General features: G+C 49.0%; 1 protein-coding gene across 2 annotated transcripts in view; it reads left to right on the forward strand.

The window, feature by feature from the left end:
* Positions 1–16,128, forward strand: part of prkar1b (protein kinase, cAMP-dependent, regulatory, type I, beta) — a 99,225-nt gene that overhangs the window by 31,519 nt on the left and 51,578 nt on the right. For both annotated transcript variants that reach the window (XM_039775550.1, XM_039775549.1), the window contains one exon: positions 2,406–2,497. In XM_039775550.1, the coding sequence (XP_039631484.1) occupies positions 2,406–2,497 (92 nt within the window). The remainder of the gene's footprint in view (positions 1–2,405; positions 2,498–16,128) is intronic.

Here is a 16,128-nt window from a genome sequence, read left to right on the forward strand (position 1 = left end):
GGCGGGCACCAGTAAACTACCTGGGGGCACAAAATGACTGAAGATAAATATAACATAGCAGCGACATTTTTAAATCACAATTCCAATCATCAGGCTAAAGTGGGCTGTCAGCCCTCACCGTTATTCAGACCTGTTACGTACGGCGCACCTTCGCCTTCTCGCAGACCCCCTTGATATGTGGATTACGTTTACACCTGGCATTAAAATGTGCCCTCGGTGCCCGTGTCATACCCGGATACAGTTCAGATGGACACCTCACGTATGCATGGCAATCCAGGGTTTGGTGGTCGCCCACGTTTACCTGTGCAGTACGGCCCACCGCCACTACGGACCTGAACAGAGTCAAGAAAACGCAAATGGAAGGTGGCATACCTCACTGCCATCTTAGCCTCAGGGCACAGATGTGGCAGGCCGAGCGAGTGCTGCACTGCCGTCAACTCCGGCCCCCCCATAGACCCTCACCTGACTGTTGCCCATCTTTCTCGTCTGACTTGAGTATTTGTTGTGTGTGCAGAGAAAACCGCGTTGGCATTTCGGCTGGCATTCAGTGTGGCCGTCGCTGAAGGAAATGTGCCAGAGGACAGTGGAGTAGCTTTGGGTGATGATAATGGCGGCCCCAGCCAGGTGAGCATTTTAAAAATGAGACCTGTGATGTTTGTGTGCCTACTTTAAAGAAAACAAGGGAGTGGTGATTAGCAGGTGTTGGCATCAGACATATCTGCGGTGACACATTTATTATTCATCCCTAAAACGCCTGCTCACCTTGACTTATGATTAAGGAATTCAGGCCGACTGTTTAGGAAATGGCCTCTTGAAGAATAAAACCACAGGGTGGCATTAGGCACATGTATGCCCACTAAGTCAATGTGAGTTCAAGAACAAGCACTGAGAAGACTGGGAGACATCACAGGGGGTCCGTTGGAGGGTGAGAGCCAGTCAGCTCAAATCTGGGGACCTGTTAGAGTAGTAAACGGGGGGCTCGGCTGTGCAGCTGTTAGAGTGAGTGCCTCCTGCGCTCGCTGTTGCCTGTGTGACGCTTGTGCCCTCTCCCCGTGTCTCGGTGGGCTTCTTCCAGGTGCTTTGCTTTTGGTTAGGTGGTCCACACTGGCCGTGTGTGTTTACATAAGTCATGGATTAAAGGATGCCACCTGCTGCCACTCCAGAGGGTCTGTCTCTGCCCACCCTGCTTTCAGACTCTCCTCTCTTTTGGCCCACCCCGTGGTGCTCTCACAGACCGCCGTCTTTCAGCCCTGCAGTATTTTCTCAATGACGAGTGTTTGCCCAGCACTAACACTTTGACCTCTCTGTCGATGCCCGCTTCTCCACCTTTGTGCCAGCAGAAATGATCCAATTACTGATAATCAAATCAGCTGCCCCTCCAGTCTCGCCCAAGCCCCCATCGCGCACCTCCATCCTCTGCCACACACTGGAAGTCAATAAGAAGGGTTTGAGTCTCCAGCACATATACACATTCAGAGAGCCGGTGGGCTACAGACCCCCCGTGGTGAATCGAGCTTGGCGTCCTGGGGTGTCGAGGGGTGGCGATTGTGCTACTAAACGACTGACTGTGAGGTGCCATTGAGTTCCAGTACTGAAATTACCCAAAGGCAGGTGCCACACCGCTTTAGATAAATATTGGGGGTCTTGGCATTTTTTCAGTACCAGTATATCGTGTGACCCTAAGGGGCACTGATGTGACACACCAGTTGGTCACTGTTTTCTTCTGTCTTTAAATGCTCAGAATATTGATTTCTGTTTTCATATATGCTGTATATATTTTTGCGGGGGTCCTTTAGGTGTCGAGGTGGCCGGGATGTCCCCTACACCAGTCTGCTCATCGCCTCTGTCTAATTTGCTCACATGGGTTTTCTTCTCGCTCCTAAAATGTGTGTGCGTGTTAATGGATGTGGCACTCTGAATTGACCCACATAACCGAGTGTGGGTGAGGGCACCAGCAGCTGATCAGTGCCCACCCGGTGCAGGTGCTTCTTGCCTTCTGCTCTTTGATGCTCAGCACGTTGAAAGTTGGCGATTAGTGTGCCGCTGCTTCAGGAACTGAGGGGCAAGCGATGAGATGTGACCCTTTAACAGAATTGTAAAGCACTGAGACCCCTGAGGCTATGAACCTGGGACCGGTCTGTGGCCCCCGCTGATTGTCACAGGCGGAGTCGAGGGACAGCATCTCTGCGCAGTGGCCAGGTTCACGTCAAGGCTTTGTTACGCCGTGAGAGTTGGCAGCGGTGCCCGGATTTCCAGAATATTCTCAGTCAAGGCAGGTCAGGAGCCGTCACAAATAACAACCCGAGTGTGTGTGTGTGTGTGTGTGGTTTATTGAAATTGAAATTCATCAAACGCGGTGAAGGGACCCCCACCCGCTCACTGTCCTCTCGTGGTCTTCATTACAGGTGATACCGAAGGACTACAAGACCATGACGGCCTTGGCGAAAGCCATTTCGAAGAATGTACTTTTCGCACACCTCGATGACAATGAAAGAAGGTAAGTGCTGGCTTTGTCACCGCATGTCTGCTTCTCACCAAAAAAAAATGACAAAACAACACCGTTGGCCGCCGTCAGTTTGGCGCGGGAGGGGAGAGGATCTCGTAAAGAGTCACCGTGAGGACTTCAGAGCAAACGTGACGCCGCGGCCTTCAAGGGACCAAAGAAAGAAACCTTCTTATAGAATACGCTGGCGTGGCTGTCCAACGTGTGAGCGAGTGACCTGAAATGTGGCGCTCATACGCTACGTGACGTCTGCTTTCGGGGTGAGGATTGGCCTCCGAGGTTATTCCTCCTTTTACTTTATTGTAGAATCAACTCTCGGCAGCGGGCAGCGGGCAGCAGGACGGGCGTGTGGCTCATGCATACGGGCGCCGTTCTCATTCCCTGCCACCTTCGCCGTCACTTCCTCTACCTCTTCATGTCATTCTTGAGAGAGGCAGCTTAAGTGAAAAATTAAGGAAAACGTACAAAGTAATTGCAACACAAACACAGACTTCATCAGTTTGAACGCAAAAAGGTGACGATGAGAGAAGAGAGGAGGCTGGCAGCTTGGGTGGAGACAAGAAGAGCTGCTCAGGAAGGGACAAGCGCGCCAACCTCTGAGCAAACGAACGATAAAACGAACAGAGAAAGAAAGAAAGAGGAGGAGAGCTAGGAACGCTCAGGTCAAGTGGAGAACGTATAACGGGAGAGCAAAAGGCGTCAGAAGGCAAATGAGAGTCAAACCGGTGACGAGTGAACAGGAGGTGGGTGGGGAGTGGCGCAGCTCGATGGCGCGGCCTGGCGTGAGCGGGTGGGTTTTACTGGGCCTTCGTCCCTTTCACTCCTTCGGCCTCATCAGACGGACGGACGCGTTGGCCTCTGTGCGCCTCAGACTCTTCATTCACTTGGAAATAAAGAAACACTTCAGGTTGCTTTCTGTTATTTGATTTTTTTTGGTTATGTGTTGGATATTAAGAAGCCCCCCAAAAATCTCGGCTTCATTCGTTCAAAGCCCTTTCTTGAAATGTCGACTCCTGATGATCGCTCTCATCTAATGTGACGCCGAGGCTGTCTCGCAGTTAGGAGACCCGTCTGACTTCGCTTCCATGTCCTCCCCGTGTCTGCGTGGGTTTCCTTCGACAGTCCAAAGACGTGCAGGTCGGGTGCGTTGGCGATTCTAAATTGGCCCTGGCATGTGTGTGTGTGTGTGCGTGCCATGCGGTGGGTTGGCGCCCTGCCCGGAGTTTGTCTCCTGCCTTGTGCCCTGTGTTACCTGGGATTGGCTCCAGCAGACCCCCGTGACCCTGTAGTTAGGATATAGCAGGCTGGATAATGGATGGATGGGTGATATAATATAAGATAATATAATATAATGGCTGTGCTAACTGTCTGAGAGGTTGAAATGTAAGTAATCAACGTAGGCCTCCGCATTAATGATTGCACTGCACCGTGCTATGTATATGTCTCTGCTATATGTTATTTGGTTTGGGAATCGTAAAAGCAGTGTTAATGTTTGTGTTGTACCATCTGTTGGAATGTCAAATGCAATATATCTTATTCTAAAATTATTTGTGGTGCGCCACCTGTTGGAATGACAGAGCCATAGCAGTCAGACACACAGGCACTTAGTCTTTTATTATATTATATTATATGGCGATTCTCAATTGTCCCTAGTGTGTGTGTGTGTGTGAGTGTGTGCGTGTGTGTGTGTGTGTGTGTGCGCGCGTGCGCCCTGTGGTGGGCTGGTGTTTGTTTCCTGCCTTGTGCCCTGTGTTGGCTGGCATTGGCTCCAGCAGACCCCCGTGACCCTGTAGTTAGGATATAGCAGGTTGGCTGATGGATGGATGTGTGTAAGGCTTCTTGTCTGGCGACTCCCATACTCTTTGTACCTAAAATGCTCTTTTTATCGTCTTTTTCTTTTTTCGTTGTTGTTTTCTGTCATTTGAGTGTTTGCTTTCTCTTCTCTTTGTTTCATTATACATTCTCTCCTCATCTTGTTCTGCTTTGTCATTACGTCGTTTCTACGTACGTCTGGCTATTCTCTCGTGTTCCTTGTATTTTGTGGGTGGGTCCCCCAGGAGGTGGGGCCAGCCAGCCATCCATCACAGTTAAGGACCGCCCCCTCCCCATATACTGAGAACTGAAGTCCGGGCGGCTCATTCACGCGCACTCTGCTACGTTTAGGGCCGATTTATACTTCACACTCACAGTGCACGCTCATCATGGCTGCCACGCACTTTGACGCGTCCTCTGAGATGAACGTGACGCGTGGGTGAATTGCAGTTCCAGCAAAACGTCAGCAGGGGGTGGCGTCGGAGTCTCCGTTTACTATCCACATGTCAGGATCGACGCGCGCACTTCGACGTTTGATGTGTGGTGAAGCACAATGCTGACATACAGAGTTTGATATTCAAGCGCCGCGTGGTCCCCCATTTTAAAGGTCTCACGTCTCCTGTGCTGCTGGCCCTTCACAACATCATCAGGATGTACGGCGGCGCATTTGAAACAAAATGAAGGAGACGGTGAAAAGGTCGGTTTTGAGGTTAGAGTGGAAATTTCATCGCAAATCTCGATGTCCGCTTTAACCTCGTAGTTTAGTTCGTAGTCATTGAAGCAGACCGTCGTGAATGTCACCTTAACACCGACCCAGCCGTTAATCGCCACGAGCTTCTGGGGCTTCCTGAGCTGACAGCGGCGATCGGCACACAGAGAGAGCAGGGCGCATTATTACGTGTCTGACATGCCAGCCGTCTGCACGCTCAGAGGCCTTCGATTTCTACTTGATGTCACTCTCATGATGAAATGCGTTCAAGTGTGGATGTGACATTTTACAGAGAAGTCGTTTAAATAATGAACACTGATAATAATTACACATACGGGGTGGCAGAGCGGTGGCAGTGCTGCCTCACAGGGAGTTGTGTCCCTCGTGTTCCCTGTCTGGGTGGGCGTCCACGGTGGGCTCCGGTCTCCTTCCGAAGACATGAAGGTTTGAGGATTTGATGACACTAAAGTGACGCCAGTGTGTGCTTGTGTTCACTTTGCAATGAGCTGATGCCCATCCAGGGATTCTGTTTCTACTTTGTGCCCAATGCTTGCTGGAGTGGGCATTTCTGGGTTGATGGATGGAATCGTGCTAAGGTGTCCTCGGAATGTGACGGACGTTTCAGGCAATTCCCAACACAGTGAAGCCAAACGTTTTCTCACGTCTCGCAGTGCCACCTGCTGGTACAAACAGCACAAGGCTTGGGTGGCAGCGGAGTCCACGGGCGCACACATCACGCCTTAGGCGGCTCTCACCAGTGTTGTCTTTTCTTCTGTTTTTCGTTTTCCTTTGGTTCTCGACTTTCTGCCAACGTTTCTTGGTTTGTTCAGTTTGGATTCCATTTGCTTTGGGTTGCTGTTCTTGATTAATGTTGCGCTTGTTTGAATCTTTGGTTGAGTTTTTTCTTTTCCTTTCAACAAATCCTCCTTTCTAACGCGTTATTGTGGCCTTGCCTTTTATACAAGCCAGGGGTTGACGGTGATCCTCTCCCACATTGGCCACTTTGGGTGTTTTTCAGCATATTTTTTGAACTTTGATTTTAGATAGATAGATAGATAGATAGATACTTTAAGGCACATGTTGGCCTGTTGTAGCCCGAGGCTGGGCTGCCCTCTGATGCCCGTCTCAGGGCAGGCTGGTAAGATTCGGGCCTGTTTCCTTGGCTGCTAAAGTGCAACATCGTGAATCTCGGGCGTATGTCTACGTAGACTGCAGCTGTGTGTTGAGTTTTCTGGTGCTCGTTGATGAGGGGGGGGACACAAAATTCCTGGAATCAGTCAGTTGCATGGAAATATGCCAAGGGTTGTTCTCACATTGTGGCAAACTGGCATCGTGCTGCTAAGCTGATTGAGATGCCCGTTTCTGATATTCATTGTAAAATCACACAGGTGGCTTCGCCGCATGTTTTCTACAAACACGTCAGGTCGTTTTGAACATCAAGATAACGACGATGGCGTTTTTTTAACATTTGTGGACCACCAGGGGGCGCAGTTCAAGCACACACACGGTTTTATTTCTCTCTTTTTGCCTTTCCCAGCACAGCCCAGAACTCTTCTTCTTTCTCTCTTTCCTCTTCCACTCCTCCTGGCAGCTCTGTCCTCTCCCACCCGACTCGGACCCCCGGGAGTTTTGGCCGCCAGCTCCTTTTATAAAACACCCCAAAGTGCTCCATTGGTTCGTTGACTCGTTTCTGGCCATTAAGGGCTCATCCGCTCCCCAGGTGCCCCCTGGCGGTGCCCACGGGTCCCATGCACACCGGGGCGGCTGCCCTCTGTTCTGTATAGGCTCTCTCCCCCCCGGACCTTTATGCCACACGACACCGGACTTGTCAATAAAGAGTTACAGAGCGAACGTTTAGTTAATTGGCAACATTACACAAACCTGCTGAGGCATCGGTGGGAAAGCAACGGGAAAAACGAAACGTCTGGAGGAGCGGCGCACACGAGAGCCCACCTGCACCCACCGTGTCATCGGTCAGTCAGAGGTGCTTGTTGCTCCGCTCGCTGGAATGTTTTTGGTTCTCAAACTTAAAGTTGAGACTGAAAGGCAAACAATTTGGTGCCATCTTAGAAACCCTGGAAAACACAAACTGCAGGGGGCGCCAGACGCGAAAACGACAGACGAGTAGGGGAGTGGGAGACGGCCCACCGCAGCTCTGATGGTGCAGTAAGTCTTGACCATACTGGGAGGTTTTGGGTGCCCCCATACCCGACGCACCCCCTTCACTTCAGAGGGATGTGTTTCTGTTTGAGGTCTGAGGTGTAATCCTGTATGCTGACATGTTGTGTACTCGCTGGCTTCAAAATCAACATGGCACTGCCAGCCTGCCACACACTGCCAGCCTGCCTGCCACCTCGCAGAGCTTCAGGGGAGGGGGGCTCAGTGGTCCCGTTTGCAGAGGTGACTCTCTGGTGCCTTGTCACATGGCTGCCTTTCTCTTGGCCCAGCGCTGGAGGGGACGTCAAAGCAACTTTTTTCACAATGGCAGTGTGGGCCGCAATATAAACTCCAAACACAAACTCTGAATTTATAAAGAGAATTCTTAAAAGAAATAAAAGTCCTGTGGGGAGAAAAATAACTGGCTTGAGAACTAGGGAGCCCCTCTAATAACGGGTGTCTTCTCGTGGGATGCCTGAAGGGGCTTGTCGAGTCAGAAAGTGGGCTGGGGGGAGTCGTGCGGTGACACAGCAGTTAGCACATCGGGCCCAAATCCCACAGTTGAGCGCTGTGCTCCCGTTGACGTGGCAGCGTCGGCCCTCCGTTTGATCTCCCAGAACACGGGTACCAGCATCCTGGCGCTTCGCAGAAAGGTTTTCTGCTCTTTTGTCCAAGTGTGTATCGCGGCGCCAGGATGGAGGAAACAATGAGAGTGCGCCGAGGGAGTGACAGTCACATCAGTTTGTCCAATCACAGGGCGACGCGGCGGCACTGACTTCTTCTTCTTCTTCTTTGTCCCTTAATCGCCAGACACTGCTGTCGGCCCACCTGCTGCCTTTCATCCTTACAGCTTTTGTGTTGAGATCACACACCTGACGTACAGGTGCTTTACGCTGAGGGTCCTTATGTGCTCGGGCAGCCCAGAGCTGGGGACCCTTAACTTACACGGGGGTTTGTTTCGTCAGAGAAAACCTCACATCCACAAGGTAGTCAGTCGGACATCCAACAACAGCCGGGTCCTTTAAGGATGCTGAGCGACCACATGTGTGCTTTACCGCAGGGGTCCCCGACTCCGGCCCTTTCATTCTAAGCCTTCTCTTAATGAGTGGCCTGTTTGTGCTGCTAATGAACTCCTTTGGAATTCGTTTGAATTGAAGACTCGGACCCCTCAGTGTTTGTTGTTCCTCAATTAGCAGCCAAACGATAACGAGATAGAAAATGAGCCAAAATACGACCAGCAGACTGTGACCACCACACGATATTTGAACATAAAGAAAGGTGAACAATAACCAAAGAATGAAAAGCTTCACAATAGAAATTAAAATACAGAGGCTAAAATCCAGAGAGAGAGAGACAGAGAAAGAGAGAGTGAGAGTAATAGATAGAAATATAGATAGAGAGAGTGAAAGGCGCTATATAATAGATAGATAGAGAGAAAGGCACTATATAATAGAGAGATAGATAGATAGAGTGAAAGGCACTATATGATAGATAGATCTATATGATAGATAGATGGAGTGAAAGGCGCTATATAATAGATAGATAGATAGATAGAGTGAAAGGATAGATAGATGGAGTGAAAGGTGCTATATAATAGATAGTAAACCATAATAAACTGAAATTTAATTATGTTTCATGTTGCGTTCGAGGTATTCATTGCAATATTCGTTTTCGTTCTGTTTGGCTTTGAAATTAACACACAAAAACTTTTTAAACTTACACTTTTACTGGAAATTTCTTTCAATTTTCGTCAACATCGCATTGAATTTTGATTCTTTTGATTTGGAGTTACATCGTGACAACACAACGTATAACTGCCTGTGAGTGAATATCGTTTCTTTCTCTGACTTTTTTGAATGTTTGTCCCTGTGATTTGTTAATTGTCATAACAAAAGCGATTCTAACGGGAAACTGTAAACGTTTTAATACGACTGGCATATCAAGATCTCCTTTGGTGTCTCATGTCATTAGTGAAGATGGACTACATTACCTTTCATGGATACGTCCTTCTTTCTACAGTAATTTGGCCGGTGGGAGACCAGACGGTGTTAACGGTTGTAGATATTCTTCATCATATTGTAAGTTGATGTTTTCATCTTCCTCACCATCACCACCAACTGTTCCAGTATAGTCTATTGATACGCATTTCACCAATTTGCCGTGTAACTGATTGACAATTTTTGCGTTAATTCGTTTGACTTCATCGTTTCTCATTTCTTCTGTTGATAACCCTTCAGCATGAAATTCTTCAGTAAGATTTGGACATAATATGTCTTCTTTAATTGGGAACTTAAAATAAGGAAAACGTCCAAATGTTTAAGAGCTGAGAGTGTAGGAACTGAGCGTGTCTGACAAGAGCATTCACACCAATGAGAGGAGAGAGGACCACATAAGGACTGAGCTGACAGGTAAGTGGAGATGAGGAAGACCTAAGAGAAGGTTTATGGATGTGCTGAGAGAGGACATGCAGGTGACGGGTGTGACAGAGCAAGATGACGAGGACAGGAAGAGATGAAAGAAGATGATCCGCTGTGATGACCCTTAACAGGAGAAGGAGAAGAAGAGAGAGAAGAAGAGAGAGATACATTTAACAAGGTTATTGGACTTAGCGGGTTGTTTCTTTCATTTTGTTTTCAGATGCTCCGCCACTTGTTTCAGGTTTGATATTCCACGTTTACCGGCCAGTGTTTTTAAAGATGGCGGCAAAGCTCTAAGTGCAGTCGCGGGTGTCTGGGAAAGTTGAGAGACAGCGATAGGGGAGTCCATCTTGTATTGTTAGTGGTGGTGTACCGTAGCGTTTCCTTTCATGTCTTGGTAACCTCGAGGTTCCGTTACTAAACGTTTTTTATTTTGTTATTTAGTGTTTCATCCATCCATCCATCCATCCATCCATTGTCCAACCCGCTATATCCTAACTCAGGGTCACAGGGGTCTGCTGGAGCCAATCCCAGCCAACGCAGGGCACACACACACCAAGCACACACCAGGGACAATTCAAGATCACCAATGCACCTGACCTGCATGTCTTTGGACTGTGGGAACATTTTGTGTATTTTGCTGTCGGATATTTCGATTTTTTTTAATCGAGGTGTGTGTGACTCCCCCAGTAGACCCAAAGTGGTATCTCCCAGTGTTGAGGCAGGCTGACCGGGGAATTGAGAGGCCTTCATAAGTGCAGTTGTGGTCTCGGGAGGTTCGGATGGTCGTTCAGAGAGATTTGAGAAGGTGGGCGAGGTGTGCCAGGTTAAGAGGTGCCTGGTGGCCGAGCTGTCGGTTGATGTTAAGGAGCGGCGGGAGCCCCCCGAGATCTTATTTTGTTTTGAGGAGTCCACTTTGGTTTTATTTGATGCCCTCACATGAACTAAAAGTGACCCACATCAGGGTGAGTGAGAGCCTCTGCGTTTCACATCTTCTGTTTTTCTTCTTTGCATTTTCATAATCACGGGATTGTGTTTTTTATTTTTTTTTTTGTAAAATGGCCTAAACTTTTATGAACAGCTGCCTCTCTTATTACCTGGTGACCAGGCTGGCAGGAGGAGTGGCTTTGTCTTCATGATTTTTAATGACAGGGTTCCCAGAATTCCTCTCTATAGGGTGAGGATGATGATGATGGAGCGCCAGCCGGCTCACTTACCCACCCCAGTCCTCTTCTTCTCAGCCGGCGTGTATATAAAGGAGTGAGGACCTCCGACGCCGCCTTCCTCGGCGCACCACTCCTGGTTAGCGCGTGTCGTGCTGGCGTCTGAAATGATGAAAGTCGGATGTGCATTGGCGCAGCACAAAGATTTACCAACAGCGCGAGGCCATCTGACTGCGTCGGTTTGCTGTTCACACACACCTGCCCACCGCTGTGTCCTGATGGTCCTGATCTGCGTGTTTTCTAATTAGGGCCCTCTGATTGGCTCTGTTGGCTGTCACTCCAAATGTGTGGAGGTGTAAAACAAGCCCCGCCTCTCATCTGTCCATCCAGCCAATAACTTTCACTCATTTGTCTAGAAAACTGTTCCAATGGTGATGACGTCAAAACGGCGTGTTACGAGATTACGACTCTTGTCACGTTTTGTGACCAATGCAGACGAAAAATGGTAGGCGACCATCGTGTGCAGTCGACTGTTTGAGATACCGCGTGACAGCCCACCTCAGAAGGTGCCACCCTAGACACACTAAGCATTTATGCCAGGAGTCTGCTCAGTGGTTTCGACTGGCAGGGCCGGGGAGGTTTCATACTGAGCTGCTGTAGCCTGGCTGCTCTGCTTGGCACCCCTAGTCTAAAGTTGGCGGGGCGTCCTTTCTGATACCCAGAGAACCCCCTGGGATTGCACTGGGAAGGAAGAACCTGAAGAGCTCTGTTTGTGGGAAAGTGGGTGGCACAAACAGGCGATGGTGCTGTCAGCCAGCTCCGCCGTTTGCTGCCTTTGCAGCCAGTTGCTGACGTCTCGTGTGTTCGTTGGCGAGAGCAGTCGAGCCGTGATGTCCCGTTACCGGCTGTTTAACGTATCCGTGGCTTGTCAGAATCGCCGCTGCTGAGCTGAGCGTACTGAAGCTCCACGCCATCGTCAGGAAACGGCAGCCTTAAGGCGGGTTTGTCAGATGAGTGTCCAAAGGTTCGACTCTGAGCAACGTGATGGCACCACCACAGGGGGTAGTCTGGGATTTCTATTACGTGAAAGGCGTAGGGCTGGCAGTCGGCAGATCTGGAGAGCCCGGTGGTCCCGTTTCAAAAAGATTTCAAGGGTGTGCCACATCTGGTGCCTTTGTACCAACTGGCATCCAACAACTGAAGAAAAAACCAGAAGTGGGCTCCTCCCGACCACTAGGGGTGTCCTCGTGTACTCAGATAAACCGCAAGACAAGGATTCTGTTTTTATATTACGGACATGAAAAAGCCGGCAGCACCAAAGCCAATCTAATGAATGGAGCTGAATAACTCGGACTCTGCAGCTGCAGGAATCGTTTGCCACGAGAATTTTATTTTGGCAAACACTTCAGGTAAATTACAGTAAGCGGAAGTGGATCACAAGTCGCACGAGACTTTAGTAATGTGTGTAATGTCACACCTTAGTCGACGTAAAGCAAAAACGTTCTCAAATACGCGTGCGTTACCGTTAGAACGGGAAACGGAAAACTGCGATCATCTCGAAAAATTACAAAGCGGCAAAAAATGCTTAGAATGTGGTGCGTTACCATAATATGCTAATAATATTAATATTTCTGGGGAAACATTTCAGGTAAAGCACCACTTCCGGTGAGCGGAAATCGCTCAAAAGTTAATAGAAGTCAACGTTTTCTACCCAATACTTGTGTGCGCAATTTGGTTGACCAAAGTGACAGCGACCTCAAGTTACCGACATCATTCCAAAAACGGTATTTTAAGACTCAGGGAGGTCTAAAACGTCGAGATTTATCGGATTTTTGGACGATTACTATGCCTCCTTATACTTCGTGTATTTTCGGACTCAGGCAGGTCTAAAACTTTGAAATTCATCAGAATCTCGAATACGTTTCCTGTGCGTTGTATACGAGATGCCAAAAGAGTGGAGACATCTTACCAGAAGAGGCCTCCTCACAAGCGTACACGTCTCGCCTGGAGGTCACCCTGGACGTGCCGTCGCCGTCGAGTTTGCTTGTGTATTTTTAGAACCTTTATGGTTCGTTGCTTGAATCTTTTTTTAGATCTCGTAGAGATTTGGGATGTGAGGATTCCAGATATCTGGTGATATTTTCAAAGGAGTATTTATTCTTTGGTGTCTTCCCGTGACGCCTTTGTGGTTTCTTCATGGGTGTCGCCATTTTATCTCGGTAGCCGTTATGTGATGTCACAGATGCAGCATTTTAACGGTCGATGGCGCGTGTTTCACCTCGTTCTCAACCTTGTGAATTGACTTCGATGTTGGGTCTCGCCGTGTGCGTTGGCTCGTCTCTGGGGTCTGATCTTCTTTGTGTTTTTTTTTTCGCTTTTCTTAAATATCGTCTCCTCGAGTTTTGGCGGCAGTGTATGCGCTCGACCCCCTAGTGTCTCTGCTATAATTAATTTACATTCACACTTTGACGCTTTTATCCAAAGGAGTCCACACGATTGAGTAAACACCACCCTGGGGGACTGTCTGGGGACACGTGTGACAGGAGGAGGGGACAAACGTGACCACCGCAAGTGAAGATTGCAGAACACAATGCCAGCGAGTCCCACATGTGTAGTGACAAGAACGTTTGAAAACCGTCCTCAGTTCGCCAGGACTCCGGCGATCGAGAGGGTCTTCAGACTGGAGACGGGCAGCCAGGAGCTCCACAGGAAACGAGGCTGGATTGAGAGTCGCCAGAAGCGGCTCATCGTCAGACCCAATGAGCGCTGGACCTCCGGAGTGTCCCCCTATGCATTGCTGCCAACCCTTTGTCTACTCGGTTGGCAGGCATTGAGCTCAATATGTGCCGCTGCAGCTCTGTGCCAAAGGAGTGACGTGTGCCCACCAGGCATTTTAAACCACCTGCAAAGGCTCCTGCCAGTCTTACAGGTGATGGACGCTACTATGGTACGAATCAGTCCATCAAGCTGCCCGTCTTTATCTTATAAGGTGGCATTTGTCCATAGTCGCATTGTTTATGGGGGCACCTTCTTGGGTTATTCCCCCTCATCCCAAAGATGGACTGCTAAGGCTGACTGAGGACTCTTGAGTGGTCCACGGGAGTCGTGCAGTGATGGGTTGTTTGGCTGCCCCTCTGCCCAGTGCAGCCAGGTGGGGTGCCAGCCTGACGATCCCGAACAGGATTAACTGGGTTTGACAGGTGGGCTATCGGACATTACTTTACAGAGGAAATCAGCCAACGGGTACGACGGGACGTGGTGACAGTGGAGTCTCTGAAACTGGAAACATCGTAAGAATGAAGTGTAAGACGAGGCGTCACGTGTTCTTATTACTTTAAACCGAGGAGACTGAAAAGAAGAAATAAATAAAAACCTTGTTAGCTGTGAATGGCGAAGGGAGTTTGACGTGGGATTGATTTGTGGGCAGATGGCCTCTTGCTGTGGAATGCTGAGAACTCGCTAAAAGTCGCACTCTGCAGTCGTCTGCCCGGCTTGATGCCAGCTGATGATTTCTGAGCTCTGAAGTGTGGCTCTTTTCTCTTTTAATTTCCTTAAGTACCCGTCGGCGATGCCCTTTCCGGTACCCGTTGTCTGTTGGTCCTTTCTGCATTTCTGAGTGCGAGAGCTCAGCGCTGCTCCCCTTGTGGTCTTCCTCCCAGACCGCCTGCCCACTCAATCCATTTCTTGTGGGTCCGGTTGGACCAGTCGAGTGCCAGCTTCACACGCAGATCACATGAACCAAAACGCAGCCATAACCCGGAGAAAAGCACCGCGTGGTAATCCTTTACTCCTCCCTCTTTTAACAAAGAGGGCTAACGTGAGCCCCGCCGTTCATTCCTGCCTTTCTTTCCTCTTCCATTGCAGCATTGGGCCCATTTATCATGGCTGCCTTTATTCTTTGGAATTTTGGTCAGGTTTTCTGTGTCTGTTGTGAGAGGTGGAAGGCTCTTTAAAGAGTACCTTAAATAAACAGGGGGCTGGCAGGCCGGCGGGTGGGCGGTGGGCGCTGGAGTAGAAGGAACAGATTAGCTTAAGAGCCCGAGAGCACTGATAACAAGTACAGAGCGAGCTTTGGAGAGTCCTTGACACGGCAAACCCACAGAAAGCCATTGGGGGGCGAGCTGGTGGCTCTTAGAGAGAAAAAGAAAATCAAGTTTGTGTTTTGAATGGAAATGAAGGCCAAGTGAGGCCACAGCGTTATGTTTGTGTTGTGATTGGTCAGGATGCACTGCTGCCGTCAGCCTCCTCGTCCTCCATGGAGTGTTTGCACATTCCTGTTGTGCCAAGGAATAAAATGCCAGGAGGTGAGGACGAGAGAAAGAAGGACAGGAATTGGTGAGGCAGATTGGGCGCAGTGGGTACACTCTGATCAACTCGGGCACAAGGACACAGGGAGACTTGTTAAGGTCGGGCAGACAGACAGACAGACAGACAGACGAACGAATAGCTAGATAGACAGTCGGACAGAAAGAAAGAGAAACAAAGACAGACAGAGAGAAATAAAGATAGACAGACAGACAGAATTTGGTATAGTAGGCAGGATCACATAGACAGATAGATAGATAGATAGATAGATAGATAGATAGACAGTCGGAAAGAAAGAATGAGAAACAAAGATAGACAGACAGATAGAATTTGGTATAGTAGACAGGGTCACATATGTAGACAGACAGATAGATAGATAGAGTCAAAGGCACTATATGATTAGACAGATAGATAGATAGATAAGGCAGTATATAATAGATAGAGTGAAAGGCACTACATAATAAATAGATAGATGGATGGGTGGGTTGGCTGAATGGACAGATAGATGGATGGACTTTATTTGTGCCCAGGGAAAAAATTAGCCTACCTTAAGAAGCTCTTTAAACACATAGATAGATGCACGCACACTCACACACACACACACTCACACACACACACCTGTATATTATGATCTGAACGCACACCAGAATGACTCAAAGTAGAAGTTAAATAAAAATGAAAGCGAAGGTCTGACTCATCAGGCCCAGTCCCAGTTCCCGTGAGGTGCCACACAGTCGCCTTGCCGTCTCGTTTCTTGACACACTTGTTGGCTGAAAGTCCTCCGTGTTTGTGTGTCACGGAGAGGACGTGCAGCGTTGTTCATAGTGGCACTCAGTTTTGTTTTAATGCTCTCCTTTGCTCGGAGCGCCAGGGGGTCCGGAGTGTGCCCCGTAGCAGACCCCTTACCTCTGACCTGAAGGGGCGGAGTCTGCTGCTGTCACTGGGTTGGGGGGGTGTTGCTTACCTCATAGGACCCCGGAGTGTGACAAAGTACGGCTGTGGAAGTTCTCATCCATGAGGTAGACGATATTGAAGTGACCGTCTGACATCGACATTTTCTTC

This window comes from Polypterus senegalus, chromosome 13 (assembly GCF_016835505.1).
Source record: "Polypterus senegalus isolate Bchr_013 chromosome 13, ASM1683550v1, whole genome shotgun sequence".
Taxonomy (NCBI): domain Eukaryota; kingdom Metazoa; phylum Chordata; class Cladistia; order Polypteriformes; family Polypteridae; genus Polypterus; species Polypterus senegalus.